This window comes from Salmo trutta, chromosome 34 (genome assembly GCF_901001165.1).
Source record: "Salmo trutta chromosome 34, fSalTru1.1, whole genome shotgun sequence".
Lineage (NCBI taxonomy): Eukaryota > Metazoa > Chordata > Actinopteri > Salmoniformes > Salmonidae > Salmo > Salmo trutta.
Window position 1 is genome coordinate 35,030,330 of NC_042990.1, and position 24,914 is coordinate 35,055,243.

The 24,914-nt window shown below is 42.4% G+C and overlaps 1 protein-coding gene across 1 annotated transcript in view; it reads right to left on the bottom strand.

Moving 5' to 3' along the window:
• LOC115173247 (zinc finger transcription factor Trps1-like) overlaps positions 1-24,914 on the bottom strand; it is a 191,641-nt gene that overhangs the window by 19,014 nt on the left and 147,713 nt on the right. The window contains exon 6 of the mRNA XM_029731162.1: positions 9,976-10,098. Coding sequence (XP_029587022.1) covers positions 9,976-10,098 — 123 coding nt within the window. The remainder of the gene's footprint in view (positions 1-9,975; positions 10,099-24,914) is intronic.

The window sequence follows — 24,914 nt, forward strand, 5'->3', positions numbered from 1 at the left end:
TGAAAGACAGGATCCTGAAAAAGGGATGTTTCTTTTTTTGCTGAGTTTAGCTAGGAGAAGTAACAACTAGCAACACATAACTAGAAGACATGCATGTCAAGAGGAGACCAGAGACCAGAGTCACAGATGAGCAGAGAATCACTGAGTTGTATCTCCAATGGCACCTCATTCCCTATACAGGGATATATATAGGGAATAGGGTGCCATTGGGGATGCAGACTGAGTTAGAGTGGGGCCAACCAGTCATTTCCAACATGTCTAATGGTTCATCGCTGTAACACCAACTTAATAGTGAATCATAAAAATAAGAAATTCTCCTGGTGCACAAACATAATACATACAGATATCAGATCTTTATGTGAGCCAGTTTGCTACAGCAGGAAAATAATCCAGCAGAAACTGAAATACCATTTATTATGTGGATTATAATAAATTGACATTTTTGTAGGGAGGACAATCTGAAAGTCTGAAATCTCAAAGTGGAAATGACAAACTTTAGAAGCCTTTTTAAAACTCAAATATACTACAAGTTTGCATTTTCTGCTGAGCAGTAAAATTGTCAGAAAGAAAAGAGTAATCAAATTAAGATCTTACATATGTATTGCTATATAATAACTACTAATCTGTATCAATTATAAGCAAATATTGACACGTAAAGTTTTTCAATCAATGCTTAAAGTTTTATAATTTGCATGTGTTGCTTAAACATAAGATACGACACACAGAGACACACAATCTTTCACAACACAAAACCCCAGCGGTGTCGAGCGACCTACAGGAAGTCTACGGTGAGTGAGGTTCTGTCTAACGTAACAAAGGTCAGGAGAGTGTGTGATCTCTGGAAAAACTCTCTCTCTCTATCTCTCTCTCTCTCTAAATTCAAGGGGCTTTATTTGCATGGGAAATGTGTGTTAACATTGCCAAAGCAAGTGAAGTAGATAATAAATTAAATTGAAATAAACAATAAAAATGAACAGTAAACATTACACTTATAGAAGTTCTAAAAGAATAAAGACATTTCAAATGTCATATTATTTATATATACAGTGCTGTAACGATGTGCAAATAGTTAAAGTACAAACAGGAAAAAAAAATAAACATGGTTGTATTTACAATGCTGTTTGTTCTTCACTGGTTGCACTTTTCTTGTGGCAACAGGTTACAAATCTTGCTGCGGTGATGGCACACTGTGGTATTTCACCCAGTAGATATCGGAAGTTATCAAAATTGGGTTTGTTTTCTAATTCTTTGTGGATCTGTGTAATCTAAGGGAAATATGTGTCTCTAATATGGTCATACACTTGGCAGGAGGTTAGGAAGTGCAGCTCAGTTTCCACCTCATTTTGTGGGCAGTGTGCACATAGCCCGTCTTCTCTTGAGAGCCAGGTCTGCCTACGGTGGCCTCTCTCAACAGCAAGGCACTGCTCACTGAGTCTGTACATAGGTAAAGTTTGGGTCAGTCACAGTGATCAGGTATTCTACCACTGTGTACTCTCTGTTTAGGGCCAAATAGCATTCTAGTTTGCTAAGTTTTTTTATTAATTATTTCCATCTCTCTCTCTGTCTATTTCTCTCTCTTTCTCTCTTTGACTGTGGTAGGCCTAGTCTGCTGGTCTGGAGCTGGTTTAGACCACCAGGTGGCCTGGCCAGTGAAAGGGCCTCTTGTAATAGGGCTCTCTGGAGCCTGTCTCTCTCTTTCACCCTCCGTCTCTCTCTGTCTATTTCCTCTCTCTCTTTCTCTCTATTTCTCTCTCTCTTTCTCTCCATCTCTCTTTCAATCTTTGACTGTGGTAGGCCTGGTTTGCTGGTCTGGAGCTGGTTTAGACCACCATGTGGCCTGCCCAGTGAAAGGGCTCTCTGAAGCTTGTCGCTCTCTCTCTGGCCCAGTCGACCACACCGACTCAGGGAGCCTCCTGTATAGATCCACCCGCCACCCAGGCAGTCGGCCCAGTCGCCTTCAGGCCAGGCAACACAGCCTAGAACACTGCACACTGGGCTTAAAAGGACTGGCGGACTCTGTGGACTCTACCCCAGTCATAACTGAATTACTGAGATTAAACATCAAAATGAGTGAAGTGCGCAGACAAAGGACTTCTTGTTTCCAAGGGGTAATTCCTCACATGATGTCACATTTGCTTACCCATATGTTTGCCCAGACACTATTTAATTTCAAAGAGCATTGAGAAGTATGTCTTGGAAAGTTCCAGCTCTTGGTGGTTTAATAAGAAAATCTACAGCTTGTGTATTCAAAACCAAAAATGAACTCTAAAAGAAATAGAGAGAGGACCAGTTGCAAAGTCCTTCAATGATTGAGTACGTTGACTTATTTCACAATAACATGATGAAGTCTGTAACACAATGGACAGAGAAACAAACTACACATTAAATCTAAAATATTGAGTCATCTCATCCTCAATTTCAAGTCCACAAAAAAACGGACTTTCCATCATTTTACGAAAATCAAACTCTCACTTCAATGACAAATTCCACTGAGCACAACCCCAAATGGATAGAGGCATATCTACTGTACATCATTATGATCTTTACGTTCCCATGTTACATTCCCATGATGCCTCTTTCTGCATCAGTGTCACCACAAGGTGAGGTCACAGCCTTTGACTGAGGGAATGAGTGAACATAGGGGGAGAGAGAGAGAGAGACAGACAGACAGACAGACAGACACAGACAGACAGACAGACAGACAGATAGAGAGAGAGAGAGATAGCGAGAGAAAGAGAGAGAGAGGAGAGAGCGAGCGAGGTCACAGCCTTTGACTGAGTGAATGTGTGAACAGATGGGGGAGAGAGAGAAAGAGAGCAAGAGAGAGAGGAGAGAGAGTGGGACTGAGAGAGAGCGAGAGCACGAGGTCACAGCTTTTGACTAAGTGAATGTGTGAACGGATTGGGAGAGAGGGAGAGAGAGTAAAAACAATGTACTGAGCAAATGTCAAATTGGCTTTTTACCAAATTACCGTACGACAGACCACGTATTCACCCTGTACACCCTAATTGACTGAACAAGCAAAGCAAAGCAAAGTCTTCTCATGCTTTGTTGATTTCAAAAAAGCTTTTGACTCAATTTGGCACGAGAGTCTGCTTTACAAATTGATGGAAAAAACATATGACATTATAACATCCATGTACACAAACAACAAGCGTGTGGTTAACATTGGCAAAAAACACACCTTTCTTTACACAGGGCTGTGGGTGAGACAGGGATGCAGCTTGAGCCCCACCCTCTTCAACATATACATCCACAAATTGGCGAGGGCACTAGAACAGTCTGCAGCACCCTCACCCTACTAGAATCTGAAGTCAAATGTCTACTGTTTGCTGATGATCTGGTGCTTCTGTCCCCAACCAAGGAGGGCCTACAGCAGCACCTAGATCTTCTGCACAGATTCTATCAGACCTGGGCCCTGACAGTAAATATCAGTAAGACAAAAATAATGGGGTTCCAAAAAAGGTCCAGTTGCCAGGACCACAAATTCCATCTACACACCGCTGCCCTAGAGCACACAGAAAACTATACATACCTCGGCCTAAACATCAGCTCCACAGGTAACTTCCACAAAGCTGTGAACGATCTGTGAGACAAGGCAAGAAGGATCTTCTACACCATCAAAAGGAACATAAAATTCAACATCCCAATTAGGATCTGGCTAAAAACACTTGAATCAGTTATAGAACCCATTGCCCTTCGTGGTTGTAATGTCTGGGGTCCGCTCACCAACCAAGAATTCACAAAATGGGACAAACACCAAAAAAGTAATTCTACAAAAAAATCCTCCGTGTACAACGTAAAACACTAAATAATGCATCCAGAGCAGAATTAGGAAGATACTCACAAATCCAGAAAAATAGTACTAGATTCATTCTCTGATCCGTTGATTGGGTGGACAACATGTCAGTTCATGCAGCAAAAGCTCTGTTTGGCTGGAGGACGTCCTCCGGAAGTCATCATAATTACTGTGTAAGTCTATGGAAGGGGGCGAGAACCATGAGCCTCCTAGGTTTTGTATTGAAGTCAATGTACTCAGAGGAGGACGGAAAACAGCTCTCCTCCAGCTACACCATGGTGCTACCCTACAGAGTGCTGTTGAGGCTACTGTAGACCTTCATCGCAAAACAGTTCGATTTAATCATTTATTTGATGACGTGAATATACACTGCTCAAAAAATAAAGGGAACACTTAAACAACACATCCTAGATCTGAATGAAAGAAATAATCTTATTAAATACTTTTTTCTCTACATAATTGAATGTGCTGACAACAAAATCACACAAAAATAATCAATGGAAATCCAATTTATCAACCCATGGAGGTCTGGATTTGGAGTCACACTCAAAATTAAAGTGTAAAACCACACTACAGGCTAATCCAATTTTGATGTAATGTCCTTAAAACAAGTCTAAATGAGGCTCAGTAGTGTGTGTGGCCTCCACGTGCCTGTATGACCTCCCTACAATGCCTGGGCATGCTCCTGATGAGGTGGCGGATGGTCTCCTGAGGGATCTCCTCCCAGACCTGGACTAAAGCATCCACCAACTCCTGGACAGTCTGTGGTGCAACGTGGCATTGGTGGATGGAGCGAGACATGATGTCCCAGATGTGCACAATTGGATTCAGGTCTGGGGAACGGGCGGGCCAGTCCATAGCATCAATGCCTTCCTCTTGCAGGAACTGCTGACACACTCCAGCCACATGAGGTCTAGCATTGTCTTGCATTAGGAGGAACCCAGGGCCAACCGCACCAGCATATGGTCTCACAAGGGGTCTGAGGATCTCATCTCGGTACCTAATGGCAGTCAGGCTACCTCTGGCGAGCACATGGAGGGCTGTGCAGCCCCCCAAAGAAATGCCACCCCACACCATGACTGACCCACCGCCAAACCGGTCATGGTGGAGGATGTTGCAGGCAGCAGAACGTTCTCCACGGCGTCTCCAGACTCTGTCACGTCTGTCACGTGCTCAGTGTGAACCTGCTTTCATCTGTGAAGAGCACAGGGCGCCAGTGGCGAATTTGCCAATCTTGGTGTTCTCTGGCAAATGCCAAACGTCCTGCACGGTGTTGGGCTGTAAGCACAACCCCCACCTGTGGACGTCGGGCCCTCATACCACCCTCATGGAGTCTGTTTCTGACCGTTTGAGCAGACACATGCACATTTGTGGCCTGCTGGAGGTCATTTTGCAGGGCTCTGGCAGTGCTCCTCCTGCTCCTCCTTGCACAAAGGTGGAGGTAGCGGTCCTGCTGCTGGGTTGTTGCCCTCCTACGGCCTCCTCCACGTCTCCTGATGTACTGGCCTGTCTCCTGGTAGCGCCTCCATGCTCTGGACACTACACTGACAGACACAACAAACCTTCTTGCCACAGCTCGCATTGATGTGTCATCCTGGATGAGCTGCACTACCTGAGCCACTTGTGTGGGTTGTAGACTCCGTCTCATGCTACCACTAGAGTGAAAGCACCGCCAGCATTCAAAAGTGACCAAAACATCAGCCAGGAAGCATAGGAACTGAGAAGTGGTCTGTGGTCACCATCTGCAGAACCACTCCTTTATTGGGGGTGTCTTGCTAATTGCCTATAATTTCCACCTGTTGTCTATTCCATTTGCACAACAGCATGTGAAATTTATTGTCAATCAGTGTTGCTTCCTAAGTGGACAGTTTGATTTCACAGGAGTGTGATTGACTTGGAGTTACATTGTGTTGTTTAAGTGTTCCCTTTATTTTTTTGAGCAGTATATTTAGTATAGGTTCATCTAAAAAATCCTTTTTTTGTTTCACTATTTCAAAAAAAATATGATATCACTGAGTAGAATGGTCCTCCTCTGAGGAGTCTTCACTGATAGACATATGATGGGTAAGCCTGCATATCTGTGAGAGGAGCATGTGTGAACTTTATGGGGGTTTCAGCTTTTAGGGGTTAGAGGGCACAGTGGACCCACTTATCCCATCCTCCCCCAGGCCCTGAGAGGCGCACCAGTCACCCAGGGAGGAAGTGGGGTGGACAGGGTGGAACAGCTACAGTGTCCTGCTAACACTTATGAAGGAATGGCGCCGGAGGGGATGGTTGCCGTTTTATGGGCTCCTAAACAATTGTGCTATTTTGTGAGTTTTTTCGAATTGTTTGTAACTTATTTTGTACATAAAGTTGATGCTACTGTCTCTTATGACCGAATAGAGCCTCTGGATATCAGAACAGTGATTACTCACCTCGAACAGGACAAAGATTTTTTCTTTAATGAGTCTGACAGGAAGGAGATAATGTTGCTCCCAGACAAGTCCCAAATCCCCATCATTCGCATGAAGAAAAGAAGGAATACAGGGGGAACAGATCAGGGTGAATCCAGAAACGGCGCTTCTAGTTACAAGCAGAAACTAAAGTACCAGTGACTCGCTCAATACGGAAGTGGTCAGATGACATTGATGCTACGCTATAGGACTGTTTTGCTATCACAGACTGGAATATGTTCTGGGATTCATCCAATGGCATTGAGGAGTATACCACCTCAGACACCGGCTTCATCAATAAGTGCATCGACAACGTCATCCCCACAGTGACCGTATGTACATACCCCAACCAGAAGCCATGGATTACAGGCAGCATCCACACCGAGCTAAAGGCTGGAGCTGCCGCTTTCAAGGAGTGGGACACTAATCCAGACTCTTATAATAAATCCAGCTATGCCCTCAGACGAACCATCAAACATGCAAAGCATCAATACAGAACTAACATTGAATCAAAGTACACCGGCTCTGACGCTCGTCGGTGTGGCAGGGCTTGCAAACTATTATGGACAACAAAGTGAAACTCAGCCGTGAGCTGCCCAGTGACGCGAGCCTACCAGATGGGCTAAATTCCTTTTATGCTCGCTTCGAGGCAAGCAACACTGAAGCACGCATAAGAGTACCAGCTGTTCCGGACGACTGTGTGATCACAATCTCAGTAGCCAATGTGAGCAAGACCTTTAAAGAGGTATTGCTCACAGGTCTTCAACATTCACAAGGCCGCAGGGCCAGAAGGATTACCAGAAAGTGTACTCAGAGCATGCACGGATCAACTGGCAAGTGTCTTCACTGACATTTTCAACCTCTTCCTGACCGAGTCTGAAATACTAACATGTTTCAAGCAAACCACTATAGTCCCTGTGACCAAGAAAGCGAAGGTAACCTACCTAAATGATTACTGCCTTGTAGCACTCATGTCGGTAGCCATGAAGTGCTTTGAAAGTCTGGTCATGGCTCACATCAACACCATCATCCCGGAAACCCTAGACCCACTCCAATTCGCATACCGCCCCAACAGATTCACAGAAGACGCAATCTCAATCGCACTCCACACTGCCCTTTCCCACCTGGACAAAAGGAACATCTATGTGAGAATGCTGTTCATTTACTACAGCTCAGCGTTCAACACCATAGTGCCCACAAGCTCATTGCTCAGGTAAGGACCCTGGGACTAAACACCTCCCTCCGCAACTGGATCCTGGAATTCTTGACGGGCTGCCCCCAGGTGGTAAGGATCGGCAACAACACATTTGCCACACTGATCCTCAACACGGGGGCCCCTCAGGGGTGTGTGCTTAGTCCCGTCCTGTACTCCCTGTTCACCCACGACGGCGTGGCCAAGCACGACTCCGACACCGTCATTAAGTTTGCTGACGACACTACGGTGGTAGGCCTGATCACCAACAATGACGAGACAGCCTATAGGGAGGAGGTCAGAGACCTGGCAGTGTGGTGCCAGGACAACAACCTCACCCTCAACGTGAGCAAGACAAAGGAGCTGATCGTGGACTACAGGAACAGGAGGGCCGAAAACGCCCCCCATTAACATTGATGCAAGGCACTACAGAGGGTAGTGCATGTGGCCAAGTACATCACGGTGGTCAAGCTTCCTGCCATCCAGGACTTATACACTAGGCGGGGTCAGAGAGAGGCCCAAAACATATTCAAAGACTCCAGTCACCCAAGTCATACTCTGTTCTCTCTGCTACCGCATGGCAAACAATACCGGAGTGCCACATTTAGGTCCAAAAGGCTCCTTAACCTGTTTGGGATAGGGGGCAGTATTGAGAATTTTGGAAAAAATATGTGCCCATTTTTAACTGCCTCCTACACCAACTCAGAAGCTAGAATATGCATATTATTGTTCAGGTTTGGATAGAAAACACTCTGAATTTTCTAAAACTGTTTGAATGGTGTCTGTGAGTATAACAGAACTCCTATGGCAGGCAAAAACCTGACAAGGTTTCAAGCAGGAAGTACCCTGTCTGACAAGGAGTCGTGCGTCTTGCATCTGTTTATTGAAAAGTAAGGATCTTAGCTGTAACGTGACAATTCCCAGGGCTCCGATAGGCTCTCAGAACCCGGGAAATACCTGAAGGTTGACGAGGCAGCCTCAGGCTGAAACACATTATCGCCTTTGGTAAGTGGCGGCTCAGAGGACCTTTGAATGAGGCGCATGCACGATTCGCTCCTGAGGAGAAATTTTATTCGGCTGTTTAGGCTCAATGCATATTCCCGGTCGGAATATTATCACTTTTCTACGAGATAAATGGCATAAAAATTGGTTTTAAACAGCGGTTGACATGCTTCGAAGTACGGTAATGGAATATTTAGAAATTTTTTGTCACGCCAATGCGCCATGCGCAAGACCGTGATGTTGCATTCTGATAGTGCCTAGAACTCACGAACAAAACGTCGCTGTTTGGATATAACGATGGATTATTTGGGACCAAACCAACATTTGTTATTGAAGTAGAAGTCGTGGCAGTGTATTCTGACGAAGAACAAGCAAGGTAAGAACATTTTTCTTATAGGAAATGTGATTTTGGTGGAGGCTGACCTGGGTGGGTGTCTAAATAGCTAGCCCTGTGATGCCGGGCTATGTACTTAGATTATTGCAAAATGTGCTTCATCCGAAAAGCTATTTTAAAATCGGACATATCGAGTGCATAGAGGAGTAATGTATCTATAATTCTTCAAATAATTGTTATGCTTTTTGTGAACGTTTATCGTGAGTAATTTAGCAAACTGTTAGTAAATTCCCCGGAAGTTTGCGGGGGTTATGCTTTTTCTGAACGTCACATGCTAATGTAAAAAGCTGTTTTTTGATATAAATATGAACTTGATTGAACAGACATGCATGTATTGTATAACACAATGTCCTAGGTGTGTCATCTGATGAAGATCATAAAAGGTTAGTGCTGCATTTAGCTGTGGTTTGGGTTTATGTGACATGATATGCTAGCTTGAAAAATGGGTGTCTGATTATTTCTGGCTGGGCACTCTGCTGACATAATCTAATGTTTTGCTTTCAATGTAAAGCCTTTTTGAAATCGGACAGTGGGGTTAGATTAACGAGATTATTGTCTTTAAATAGCTGTAAAATAGTCATATGTTTGAGAAATTGAAGTAATAGTATTTCTAACGATTCAAAAATCGCGCCACTGGATTTCAGTGGCTGTTACGTAGGTGGGACGAGTTCGTCCCACATGCGCCAGAGAGGTTAACAGCTTCTACCCTCAAGCCATAAGACTGCTTAACAATTAATCAAATGGCCACCCGGACTATTTGCATTGATAAATACTAACCTTAGAGGAAGCTGTTAAGGATTGCTACACGCTGTTTACTACTTTACCCCTACCTACATGTACAAATGACCTCGAGTAACCTGTATCCCCGCACATTGACTCTGTATATAGCCTCATTATTGTTATTTTATTAGTGTTATTTCATTTAATTTTTACTTTAGTTTATTTATTTCTTAAAACTGCATTGTTGGTTAAAGGCTTATAAGTAAGCATTTCACAGTAAGGTCTACACCTGTTGATTTGATTTACTTAACCACCATTTTATTTTAGTGGTTGGACTGGTGTGGTGTGGCAGGTTACTCCCCTCTCTCTGGCACATACACATACTTAAACATACTCCCTCCTGGGTTTTTCCAAGCTCCCCCCCCAGCCTTACCGAGTGGAGCTTCTGATAGAGGCCACACGCGTTGCACACATATCCCCCGTTGGCATTCTTCCTCCACAGAGAGGTCTTGGTGGTCAGACAGTTGGCACAGAACACCCCCGAGCCTCGACGTCTCTGAAAACCAAATCAAAAGAGAGAGAGAGTGAGTAAGTGAGAAACGGGTAAATGGAAAGAGAGAAGAAAAGGAGGAGAAAGAAGTCACACAAACACACACACACACACACACACACACACACACACAGACACACACACACACACACACACACACAAACAGTACAATTAGAAGGTCAGGTTGGGCAGTGATTAATAGAACCCAGCTGATTCTCTCACTAATTAACTTTAGACTGATTAATGAGTCCAACCACTGGTTGTCTTTCACTAGACAGAGATCAGCCTTCATCGCCTGCACCACCATGACAAGCTGAGGACCAGACCTTTTTTAGCAGCATCATGTTGATTCTACAATCTTCATGTGTGCCATTGATTGCGTAGGAAGCCATTCTGAGGCTATTTTCTAAAATATTCACATTTGGAATATTTTCCCTTCGATAGATTGAAAGGATTTTCTTTTTTACTCCCTCCTTAACCTAAATATTTAAAAAAGCCTAATAAATAACAAATGTGCTGATCCATAATGCAAGTACAGAAAACCAATAATGTCTAAATGAATCATTGGGAGTCCATGACCTTATCAAGTGCAGAACATGGGAATTGAACAAGCGGTCCTGCCTTGCATGTGATCCGCAGCTACACTGGCATGATCTAGATTAGGGGGCCTGTAAAAGACATTTGGCCTCATAGAATCAGTGACATTTATTTAACTTCAGGGAGCCATGTTCTACCTGCCAGAATAATACAATGCTCCTAATTCTCTTCCGATACATTTAGAACGGAAAGCTTTTCCGTGGACATAATTTTGGCTGGAAGGCCAGAGAGCTTTCTTGGCAGAGAAAGGGTACTTGATTCATCGGGTGTTTCACAATGCATCAGTCAAACGTTCTGGTGAGTAGCCAGTTCCCTATAGGGTAATTTTTCCATCCAGATGAGAGCGCTATTGGAGGGCCCTCTATGATCTTGCGTTTGCTGATGCCTACTCACTCTAACGTTTGACATCAGACATTAATCATAGATACAAGGAAAATTTTACAAGGAAAATAAAAACAAGGGAAAAGGAATGAGGGGACGGTAGCACGGTCAAAATTACGGCAATAATTTAATGACATGGATAAATGGTTTTAGTGAGCTTCCAGCAGGTGCAAAGTCGCTCTGTCAATTCACGCTCCGCACTGCTGCTTATGTCCCAATCGCCAGGAAGGCTGGGTAAAACAACCCTGTCATCCTGTCAGATTAAAACTGAAATCCTAAATGTAACATTTCTCATTATTCTTAAGAATTATTCAACATTCATAATGAATCATTCAACATTCATTATTCTTAAGTGTGAAAATACAATTAACATTTCAATCACAATTACTAAATGTAAGTGTCATACCTTAATCTAACATTTATATCTATCTAACAATTACAAATCATTACTTGTTAAAATGAAATACACGGTCCATTACTCTAAAATTTGAACGATTCTCTTAGTGGATTGCTTAGAAAATGTATAAAAATGACTTACAAAGAATGGGTTAATTTAGAGGGGTTTGGTTAAATGAGGAAGACACATTTCAGTTGAATACATTCAGTTGTACAACTGACTAGGTATCCCCCCTTTCCTTTCTCCTTAGTCTATGGTAAGGATCAATGCTTCGACTAGTACCACAGAAGAAACCTGGAAGCCCCCCTGAACATACACGTTCTCAATCCCAAGGAGCTTTTATGTGGTTGCCACATGGTGGGAATGACAGGTGTGGCATGATTGATTGATTTATTATTTTCCTATTCTGTTCTAGTGTTACAAGCCAAACACGGTTTCTATTATCGTCTCTGTGTTTTCTCTCCCCCTCCATCATCATCCCTGTTTTTCTCCCCCCCCCCCCTCCAGGCTCAGGTCCCGAACCCTGATTACCTCGGACAAATTACTCACACGTGTTGCCTATAGTCACAGACACTTCCAACAGCTGGGGAGTGTAAATGTTTACAGGTTACACACAGCTCGAGCTGATAGCAGTCCTATTTCTCTTCCCCGCAACATGCATCTCTTATCCCTCATCTCTGGACAAGTTGGGCTTGGACCAACAAACAGCAGCTAAGACTTGTAGTGCATTGTAAACATACTTTTGGCCACCATATAAACACTAACCAGAGCCAATGCCAAAAAGTAAATACAATACAATACAATGTGTGGTCTGTAGATACGTAGTAAATCACTCAGAGGCATGGTTATATACAATAATGTCTTCCAAGTGAAATAGTATCGCTTCATTCAGTGATTGCGGCAGGCAGCGGTGGAGCTCGGTCCTAGGTGAACTGATGTGACATATTACAACGAGCGGAGCGTGGCTCAACCTGCAATTAATAACCTGCAACAGCGGCCTGCTGAACTGTAATCAATAGATCAGGCAACGAGATCTACTCAGTCAAATAGAGACACGTTATACATAAAAGATAGCAAGAGAAACTACAAGAGGCCTCTAACGCCACTACATATTTACATGAAAACAAGCATGTAGGTATTTCAGAAGAGTATGAAGAACACTAAATACACAAGGAGTAATATGCATCTGATAGTTAGTGTATGTTGAACAAATACTCGTTCTGGTTAATTTGAGCTTCCATGGGCCTCATTTATCAAAGGTGCGTGCACACAAAAAAATGACTCTAAACCTTGCGTGCTTCAGTTTTTCCTCCAAGGTTGGTATTTATAAATGTTTAACTTGACAGAAAAGTGTGTTTATCTCCATGCAAATCTCAAACCATGCGTTAGCACAATTAGAAGGTTGATCAACTGTATTGCAAATAGGCTTAGTGTTGGTTTGGGGGAAATGGAAGGTGTTTGATGCACGGGAATTATAATAATGGTAGGCTAATAAAAACATTAAAACATAGGCATAATAAAAAAACAGATGCATTTGTCGTTGGTAAGGAGATCACATAGCAGCATGACGTCTAATAGGTTTATTTACTTTTATTATATAGGTCTAAATCATAATGATATAGCAGGACATGTCTCTCATTTTCTGACATAACTGGTTTAAATTATTCCTGCTACACAACAAATAGTAGACTACCATTTACCAATCGCTCATTCAATAGTAGGCTACCATTTACCAATAGCTCATTCAATAGTAAACTACCGTTTACCAATAGCTCATTCAATAGTAAACTACCATTTACCAATCGCTCATTCAATAGTAGGCTACAATTTACCAATAGCTCATTCAATAGTAAACTACCATTTACCAATAGCTCATTCAATAGTAAACTACCATTTACCAATCGCTCATTCAATAGTAAACTACCATTTACCAATCGCCCATTACCCTCCTCTTGTTGTGTCCCGTGTGTATATATATATTTACATATTTTTTCTTCACTTATCTTTTTCAATTTTTTATTCTAAAAACTCAAACTCAAAGCACTCTCCTGCAACCCGCCTCACCAATTTAAAAAAAGAAAGTATTATTTACCTCATCTGAATTCCACAACAGCAGCTAGCCAGAGGTTAGCCATTTTCACTGGCTAACGTTGAAGTTCAGCTAGCCACGGTTAGCTGTCCTCAGCTATCCATTAGCTCGAAAAGCTATCGCCAGTTTTTGTACAGCGCGACTCAGACCAGAGCATACCGGACCTATTCTCTCTCCTTTACCGATTTCTACCGCAGGCTCTGGACATTTACACCTGGATCTTGCAGCTAACTAGCTGCTACCTGAGTGACTATTGGCAACGTCGGTCACGGAATTAACACACATTATTACGGAGCTAGCCAGCTAGCCAGCTGAAGAGTTCCGTCAGCCACTCCTGGGCTATTCCTGAGCTAGCCAGCTGAAGTGTCTCCTGGGCTACAACTCACCTATCCGGACCCGTTCTACTGCCGATGCGGAGCCCCATCGGGTCTTCACGACTGGACCACCAACGTTATCTGCCCGAGGGAGTTATCCAACTGGCCCCTCCGTCGCGACGTAACCTGATCGCCCATCTGTGGCCGGCTAATCGTTAGCTGTCTTTTCGGCTGCGATCTGAATAGGTCTATCGGACACTGTTCTTGGGCCACTATAACTAACTATTTTGCCAACTTGGACAGGTCCCCCCTTCCACACGGAACCCCACTAACCCACAGACGGAAACGCACGAGGTGGCTAAAAACAGACCTCCCTCCCATCTTCCACCAGCTTGCTACCTATGGCCCGGCTAGCTGTCTGAATCTCACTGGACCCTTTGATCACTCGGCTAAGCATGCCTCTCCTTAATGTCAATATGCATTGTCCATTGCTGTTCTGGTTAGTGTTTATTGGCTTATTTCACTGTAGAGCCTCTAGCCCTGCTCATTATACCTTATCCAACCTCTCAGTTCCTCCACCCACACATGCTATGACATCTTCTGGTTTCAATTATGTTTCTAGAGACAATATCTCTCTCATAATCACTAAATGCCTAGGTTTACCTCCTCTGTACTCACATCCCACCATACCTTTGTCTGTACATTATACCTTGAAGCTATTTTATCGCCCCCAGAAACCTGCTCCTTTTTCTCTCTATTCTGGACGTCACAGACGACCAATTCTTATAGCTTTTAGCCGTACCCTCATACTTATTCTTCTCTGCTCCTCTGGGGATGTAGAGGTGAATCCAGGCCCTGCAGTGCCTGGCTCCACTCCTACTCCCCAGGCGCTCTCTTTTGATGACTTCTGTAACCGTAATAACCTTGGTTTCATGCATGTTAACATTAGAAGCCTCCTCCCTAAGTTTGTTTTATTCACTGCTTTAGCACACTCTGCCAACCCGGATGTCCTAGCTGTGTCTGAATCTTGGCTTAGGAAGTCCACCAAAAACTCTGAAATCTTCATCCCCAACTACAACGTTTTCAGACAAGATAGAACGACCAAAGGGGGCGGTGTTGCAATCTACTGCAGAGATAGCCTGCAGAGTTCTGTCCTGCTATCCAGGTCTGTACCCAAACAATTTGAACTTCTACTTTTAAAAATCCATCTCTCCAAAAACAAGTCTCTCACCGTTGCCGCCTGCTATAGACCCCCCTCGGCCCCTAGCTGTGCTCTGGACACCATATGTGAACTGACTGCCCCCCATCTATCTTCAGAGCTCGTGCTACTAGGTGACCTAAACTGGGACATGCTTAACACCCCAGCCATCCTACAATCCAAGCTTGATGCCCTCAATCTCACACAAATTATTAATGAACCCACCAGGTACAACCCCAAAGCCGCAAACACTGGCACCCTCATAGATATCATCCTAACCAACGTGCCCTCTAAATACACCTCTGCTGTTTTCAACCAAGATCTCAGCGATCACTGCCTCATTGCCTGCACCCATAATGGGTCAGCGGCCAAACGACCTCCACTCATCACTGTCAAACGCTCCTTGAAACATTTCAACGAGCAAGCCTTTCTAATCGACCTGGCCCTGGTATCCTGGAAGGATATTGACCTCATCCCGTCAGTAGAGGATGCCTGGTTATTTTTTAAAAATGCCTTCCTCTCCATCTTAAATAAGCATGCCCCTTTCAAGAAATTTAGAACCAGGAACAGATATAGCCCTTGGTTCTCCCCAGACCTGACTGCCCTTAACCAACACAAAAATATCCTGTGGCGTTCTGCATTAGCATCGAACTGCCCCCGCGATATGCAACTTTTTAGGGAAGTTAGAAACCAATACACACAGGCAGTTAGAAACTTTGTAAAGTCCATGGACTTTACATTCTCCATGTAAAGTCCATGGAGAATAAGAATACCTCCTCCCAACTGCCCACTGCACTGAGGATAGGAAACTCTGTCACCACTGATAAGCCCACTATAATTGAGAATTTCAATAAGCATTTTTCTACGGCTGGCCATGCTTTCCACCTAACTACCCCTACTGCATTCAACAGCACTGCACCCCCACACAGCTACTTGCCCAAGCCTCCCCCATTTCTCCTTCTCCCAAATCCATTCAGCTGATGTTCTGAAAGAGCTGCAAAATCTGGACCCCTACAAATCAGCTGGGCTTGACAATCTGGACCCTTTCTTTCTAAAATTATCTGCCGAAATTATTGCAACCCCTATTACTAGCCTGTTCAACCTCTCTTTCGTGTCGTCTGAGATTCCCATAGATTGGAAAGCAGCTGCTGTCATCCCCCTCTTCAAAGGAGGTGACACTCTTGACCCAAATTGCTACAGACCTATATCCATCCTACCCTGCCTTTCTAAGGTCTTCGAAAGCCAAGTCAACAAACAGATTACCGACCATTTCGAATCCCACCACACCCTCTCCGCTATGCAATCTGGTTTCAGAGCTGGTCATGGGTGCACCTCAGCCACGCTCAAGGTCCTAAACGATATCGTAACCGCCATCGATAAGAAACAATACTGTGCTGCCGTAGTCATTGACCTGGCCAAAGCTTTTGACTCTGTTAATCACCACATCCTCATCGGCAGACTCAGTAGCTTTGGTTTCTCAAACGATTGCGTCGCCTGGTTCACCAACTACTTCTCTGACAGAGTTCAGTGTGTCAAATCGGAGGGCCTACTGTCTGGACCTCTGGCAGTCTCTATGGGGGTACCACAGGGTTCAATTCTTGGGCCAACTCTTTTCTCTGTATACATAAATGATGTCGCTCTTGCTGCTGGTGAATCTCTGATCCACCTCTACGCAGACGACACCATTCTGTATACTTCTGGCCCTTCTTTGGACACTGTGTTAACAACCCTCCAGACGAGCTTCAATGCCATTCAACTCTCCTTCCGTGGTCTCCAACTGCTCCTAAACACAAGTAAAACTAAATGCATGCTCTTCAACCGATCGCTGCCTGCACCTGCCCGCCTGTCCAGCATCACTTCTCTGGACGGTTCTAACTTAGAATTTGTGGACAACTACAAATACCTAGGTGTCTGGTTAGACTGTAAACTCTCCTTCCAGACTCACATCAATCACCTCCAATCCAAAGTGAAATCTAGAATTGGCTTCCTATTTCGCAAACAAAGCATCCTTCACTCATGCTGCCAAACATACCCTCGTAAAACTGACCATCCTGCCAATCCTCGACTTCGGCGATGTCATTTACAAAATAGCCTCCAATACCCTACTCAACAAGCTGGATGCAGTCTATCACAGTGCCATCCGTTTTGTCACCAAAGCCCCATATACTACCCACCACTGCGAGCTGTACGCTCTCGTTGGCTGGCCTTCGCTTCATAATCGTCGCCAAACACATTGGCTCCAGGTCATCTACAAGACCCTGCTAGGTAAAGTCCCCCCTTATCTCCGCTCACTGGTCACCATAGCAGCACCCACCTGTAGCACGCGCTCCAGCAGGTATATCTCTCTGGTCACCCCTAAAGCCAACTCCTCCTTTGGTCGTCTCTCCTTCCAGTTCTCTGCTGCCAATGATTGGAACGAACTACAAAAATCTCTGAAACTGGAAACACTTATCTCCCTCACTAGCTTTAAGCACCAGCTGTCAGAGCAGCTCACAGATCACTGCACCTGTTCATAGCCCATCTATAATTTAGCCCGAACTACTACCTCTTCCCCTACTGTATTTATTTATTTTATTTATTTTGCTCCTTTGCACCATATTATTTATATTTTAACTCTGAACTTTCTTCAAACTACAAATCTACCATTCCAGTGTTTTTCTTGCTATACTTTATTTACTTTACCTCCCTTATCTCACATAATTTGCTCACATTGTATATAGTCTTATTTTTTTCTACTGCATCATTGATTGTATGTTGTTTTACTCCATGTGTAACTCTGTGTTTTTGTATGTTGTCGAACTGCTTTGCTTTATCTTGGCCAGGTCGCAATTGTAAATGAGAACTTGTTCTCAACTTGCCTACCTGGTTAAATAAAGGTGAAATAAAATAAATAAAAATAAAATTCAATAGTAAACTACCATTTACCAATCGCTCATTCAATAGTAGACTACCATTTACCAATCGCTCATTCAATAGTAAACTACCGTTTACCAATAGCTCATTCAATAGTAGGCTACCATTTACCAATAGCTCATTTAATAGGCAAGCATGCTCGACAGTAAATAGACCTGTAGCCTTAGCAGTATGTGACAGCATGGTTAGGCTACAGTATTCCTGCGCCGTAGGATTAGGAGCATGACATCATTGCCTATTTAATCTCAGAGCCTATACCAAGGCAGGATAGGTGAGTGACATCATTGTCTATTTAATCTCAGAGCATATACCAAGGCAGGAGATAGAAACACACAATCATGTGTTGATTAACAAAATATTGAAAAAAAAATGTGTCTTTTGCATAGAAGCCTGGGCTGTAACATTTACTTTTAAATTGGTCGAAAGGACAAGCAATCTTGCACAATGCGCGGCCAGTGTTTGGCACTATAGGCAGCATGCATTTTTTGGGGGAAAAGTCACTGTGGCATTCTGCACACACCTCTAAAGAAATGTGCAAAAATGTTCCATTGTGCTTTCTTTTAGGAACTATCATGTCCCAGTTCTGAGATCGCCAAATTCTAAAGCAAATGAGGGAGTTTTTATTACCATATAAGGTGAATGGAGGGAGTTTTTGTTACCATATAAGGTGAATGGAGGGAGTTTTGCAGGCAGGGTTGTAGAGCTAATAATATTAATAATATGAATAATAAAATAATACTCATAAAACAATACTATTATTAATAATAATAATAATTACATAATTAAATAATACTAATAATATAATAAAAATAAAATACGACTAATAATACTAAAAAAACAATAATAATATTAATATTATTAATAATAATAGTAATACAATAATAAAAATAATAACAATAAAATGCCTGATTTATCAATGAAAATATGAAAATACAGTGAGGGAAAAAAGTATTTGATCCCCTGCTGATTTTGTACGTTTGCCCACTGACAAAGAAAGGATCAGTCTATAATTTTAATGGTAGGTTTATTTGAACAGTGAGAGATAATGTGTAGACTGTCAGCCATTGAGTGTATCAATGAGTTCACCAGAGATTCTATTTCTATGGACTTACCTTGGATTCAGCCTTTTGGGAAAACCACCCATCACCATCACCATTCCCACCATCCACCTCCAACCAAATATGACCTGACGCCAGCCTTCAACACGTATTCTGACAATACACTACAACACTTTGCCAAAACTTCTAGTGAATACTTGAACTATCTGAGTTCCAAGTGTGATATTCCCTGCACAGCAAACTGCAAGAAACTACATAGAAACACCAGAGCAATAATAAGCATGAACAGGTCATATTATTAGTCCACGGGCCAATGATAAATGACTCCTACAGTGTTCTGCACCGTCGCTACCCTAGCTGTTGCATGTGCATTCTGTGTCTGTGATTGATTATTAATGCCTTGTGTTCCATTGGCGTTCCTAGAGACGCCTCACACTCATTCCATCTTCCCGGTGAGGGGAATGCTGGGTAATTAGATATTGGGGCCTTAATTACATGTATTTATTTATTGGGTTTGTTCCCACCACACCAGGGCTTCCAGGTGGGTGAGGACTAAACACCCACTGCCCACCACTTCATCATGAGGTGACAGGAAGAATGGAACTTTATTTCATTTCAGTTAAATTAGAATCAAAAGTAAATTTCCGTTATTTAGCCAATAAGGGCTTGTAAGTAAGCATTTCACGGTAAGGTAGAGGCCTGTTGTATTATGCGCATGTGACAAATACAACTTTATTTTATTTGATAGTAGCTGAGTAACAACTACCAAATCAAAGAATAACAATAAGTATTATTATAATTATAATAACACGAATAATAATAATAATAACAATATTTGTTATATGTGATATGTTATATCAAATATGACACTGTCCCTTTGCTCAACCCACTGCATTTCTCTTTCTTACTAGTCATTTTCCCATAACACTTTGCTCCTGAAACCTCAGCCATTAAAACTGGGTTAGAGTAAAACATATATAGCTTGGAGACTATGTGCTCATAGGAATGCAGCACAGAGTATCACATAAGTGAGACTCATTGTTTGTTACGTTCCCCAGCAAGAAAACCAAATAGTGTCGCTCAAACAGAAGGGGGAACTAAAAAAAGAGTCACTGACCAACAACCAAAACGAAACAGGTTGGGACACATGGGGGTTTCCACTGAAAAGCTGACTAGCAACAACAACTGGGATCTAAAAGACACCCACCATGAGGCCCACCAAAGTTGTCCTAGAAGAGGCAAACAAAAGAAAAACCCACACCAAACTTAAAGACGGGAAGCAAACCAAAAAGTTGGAGCAAAACTAAATCAGATAAAGGATTGTTTGTCTAGAAATCAAACTAAAGGTGCTAACCCTCCACACCTATCAAGACAACTGGAGCATTTGGCCAGCCACTCTTACATAGCACCTGGGCCAGCATTTGGCCAGCACTGGGCCAGCACGGTGCGCCCTACGTGCTAACAAGCTATACGTGCTAAAGTCCAAAAACCAAAGCCTGTAACAGTGATGCTAATCACACAAGAGGCTGACATCTAAATAATTACTGATTACTGACAGGGTTGTGGGAGGCAGATAGAGAGAGACAGAGAGAGAGAGAGAGATGTAGAGAGAGAAAGAAAGAGAGAGATGTAGAGAGAGATAGAAAGAGAGAGGGAGAGAGAGACAAAGAGAGTGAGAAAGAGATATATATATAGAGAGAAACAGAGAGAGAGAGCGATGTAGAGAGAAAGAGAATGTAGAGAGAGAAAGAGAAAGAGAGATGTATAGAGAGAAAGAGAGAGAGAGAGAGCATGTGGTCTAAAACAAGTGCTAATAGACAAAGCCCTTGAAATTAAATGGCATTTAATTCACTTAAGTAATCTGCAGGAGCACTTACATTAAATAAACAATTATTTAATCAGCTGTGGGGAAATTAGGTGAACCCGTAATGACACTTTCAATTTCTGAAATCCTGCGTCAACATTTTGGGCTTGGGTGCTAGCATCTATACTGATACACTAATACACTGACACACTAATACACTGACACACTAATACACTGCGTCAACATTTTGGGCTTGGGTGCTAGCATCTTGTTGCCTTCGGCACACATCTGGTTATAATTCCAGACATACTGAACCATCAAGTCCTCTCTCACTAGGAGGTTATCCCGGGTTTACGCAAATCCAGTGTCTCTCTCTAAATTGCTTCCCTAATTGTATAATTCGGTTTGAGTTTAATAAATTAATAGTAATTTATTCCTAAAAGATTTACTCCTCAACAGAATCTAAAAAGGGAATGTTGAGATATTAGAAGTCACAGTAATAAAAGCAGAAAACTGGGAATACACTTTCACAATTTACTGCTAATACACTGATACACTAATACACTAATACACTGATACACTAATACACTGACACACTAATACACTGACACACTGATACACTGATACACTGACACACTGATACACTGATACACTGACACACTGATACACTGATACACTAATACACTGACACACTAATACACTGACACACTGATACACTGACACACTGATACACTGACACACTAATACACTGACACACTAATACACTGATCCACTGACACACTAACACACTAATACACTGACACACTAATACACTGACACACTAACACACCTATACACTGACACACTAATACACTGACACAGTAACACACTGACACACTAATACACTGACACACTGACACACCTATACACTGACACACTGACACACTAACACACTGACACACTAATACACTGACACACTAATACACTGACACACTAATACACTGACACACTAATACACTGACACACCTATACACTGACACACTGACACACTAATACACTGACACACTGACACACTAATACACTGACACACTAATACACTGACACATTAATACACTGATACACTTACACACTGATACACTAACACACTAATACACTGATACACTAATACACTGATACACTAACACACTGACACACTGACACACTAATACACTGACATACTGACACACCTATACACTGACACACTAATACACTGACACACTAATACACTGACACACTAATACACTGACACACTAATACACTGACACAGTAATACACTGACACACTAATACACTAACACACTGACACACTAATACACTGACACAGTAACACACTGCCACACTAATACACTGACACACTAATACACTGACACACTAATACACTGACACACTAATACACTGACACACTAATACACTGACACACTAACACACTGACACACTGACACAGTAACACACTAGCACACTAACACACTGACATACTGACACACTAACACACTGATTGTAGAGCGTTAAATCAACTTTAAACACCAAATGACAGTAATAGGAGGTTTAAATCAGCCGTAAACACCAAATGACAGGAATAGGAGGTTTAAATCAACCGTAAACACCAAATGGCAGGAATAGAAGGATTAAATCAACCAAATGTTTTCTTTTTTGAACTCATTCTCTCTCCCCCTTATGCATATTGGTGATGTCACAACGCGGCCTCTGTTCCCCCTACTTGAATGAGAAATACAGTACGCAGCTTGACAACAGATGTAAATGTCGAGAGCCAGGCTAACCCACAGAAAGATGCTTATAGTCCTTCTCTGCTAATACCTCTAAAATACAACACATACAGCGCCTTCAGAAAGTATACATACAGCTTGACTTATTCCACACTTTGTTGTGTTACAGCCTGAGTTCAAAATGGCCGAAATAGTATTTTATAATTAGATCCAAGTCTATCATTAGATCCAAGATTCCTAGAGTAGAACCCTATGAGCACAGAGCCATATACCGTTGAAGTCGGAAGCTTACATACACCTTAACCAAATACATTTAAACTCAGTTTTTATCAATTCCTGACATTTAATCAGAGTAAAAATTCCCTGTCTTAGGTCAGTAAGGATCACCACTTTATTTTAAGAATGTGAAATGTCAGAATAGTAGTAGAGAGAATTATTTATTTCAGCTTTTATTTATTTCATCACATTCCCAGTGGGTCAGAAGTTTACATACACTCAATTAGTATTTGGTAGCATTGCTTTTAAATTGTTTAACTTGGGTCAAACGTTTTGGGTAGCCTTCCACAAGCTTCCCACAATAAATTGGTTGAATTCTGTCCCATTCCTCCTGACAGAGCTGGTGTAACTGAGTCAGGTTTGTAGGCCTCCTTGCTCGCACACACTCTTTCAGTTCTGCCCACAAATTTTCTATAGGATTGAGGTCAGGGCTCTGTGATGGCCACTCCAATACCTTGACTTTGTTGTCCTTAAACCATTTTGCCACAACTTTGGAAGTATGCCATTTGGAAGACCCATTTGCATCCACGCTGTAACTTCCTGACTGATGTCTTGAGATGTTGCTTCAATATATCCACATAATTTTCCTTTCCTCATGATGCCATCTATTTTGTGAAGTGTACAAGTCCCTCCTGCAGCAAAGCACCCCCACAATACGATGCTGCCACCCCCGTGCTTCACGGTTGGGATGGTGTTCTTCGGCTTGCAAGCCTCTCCCCTTTTCCTCCAATTATAACGACGGTCATTATGGCCAAACAGTTCTATTTTTGTTTCATCAGACCAGAGGACATTTCTCCAAAAAGTACGCTCTATGTTCCCATGTGCAGTTGAAAACCGTAGTCTGGCTTTTTATGGCGGTTTTGGAGCAGTAGCTTCTTCCTTGCTGAGTGGCCTTTCAGGTTATGTCGATATAGGACTCGTTTTACTGTGGATATAGATACTTTTGTACTTTTTTCCTCCAGCATCTTCACAAGGTCATTTGCTGTTGTTCTGGGATTGATTTGCACTTTTCACACCAAAGTACATTCATCTCAAGGAGACAGAACGCATCTCCTTCCTGAGCGGTATGACGGCTGCGTGGTTCCATGGTGTTTATACTTGCATACCATTGTTTGTACAGATGAACGTGGTACCTTCAGGCATTTGGAAATTGCTCTCAAGGAAGAACCAGACTTGTGGAGGTCTACAATTTTTTTTCTGAGGTCTTGGCTGATTTCATTTGATTTTTCCATGATGTCAAGCAAAGAGGCACTAAGTATGAAGGTAGGCCTTGAAATATATCCACAGGTACACCTCCAATTGACTCAAATGATGTCAATTAGCCTATCAGAAGCTTCTATAATTTTCTGGAATTTTCCAAGCTGTTTAAAGGCAGAGTCAACTTAGTGTATGTAAACTTCTGACCCACTGGAATTGTGATACAGTGAGTTAGTTATAAGTGAAACATGAGTTTTAATGACTCCAACATAAGTGTATATAAACCTCTGACCCACTGGAATTGTGATACAGTGAGTTTTAAGTGAAAAATGAGTTTTAATGACTCCAACATAAGTGTAAGTAAACTTCCTACTTCAACTGTATCATTTTTATTTCACCTTTATTTAACCAGGTAGGCTAGTTGAGAACAAGTTTTCACTTACAACTGCGACCTGGCCAAGATAAAGCAAAGCAGTGCGACAAAAACAACAACACAGAGTTACACATGGGATAAACAAACGTACAGTCAATAAAACAATCGAAGAATCTATATACAGTGTGTGCAAATGTAGTAACATTAGGGAGGTAAGGCAATAAATAGGCCATACTGGCAAAATAATTACAATTTAGCATTAATACTGGAGTGATAGATGTGCAGAAGATGAATGTGCAAGTAGAGATACTGGGGTGCAAAAGAGCAAAAAAATAACAATATGGGGATGAGGTAGTTGGGTGGGCTGTTTACAGATGGGCTGTGTACAGGTGCAGTGATCGGTAAGCTGCACCTTTTACAAACAGCAGCAGTACAATAGTAGCAGGGTACATTAAACTCATGTGAACCAGCAGGCCGTACAAAG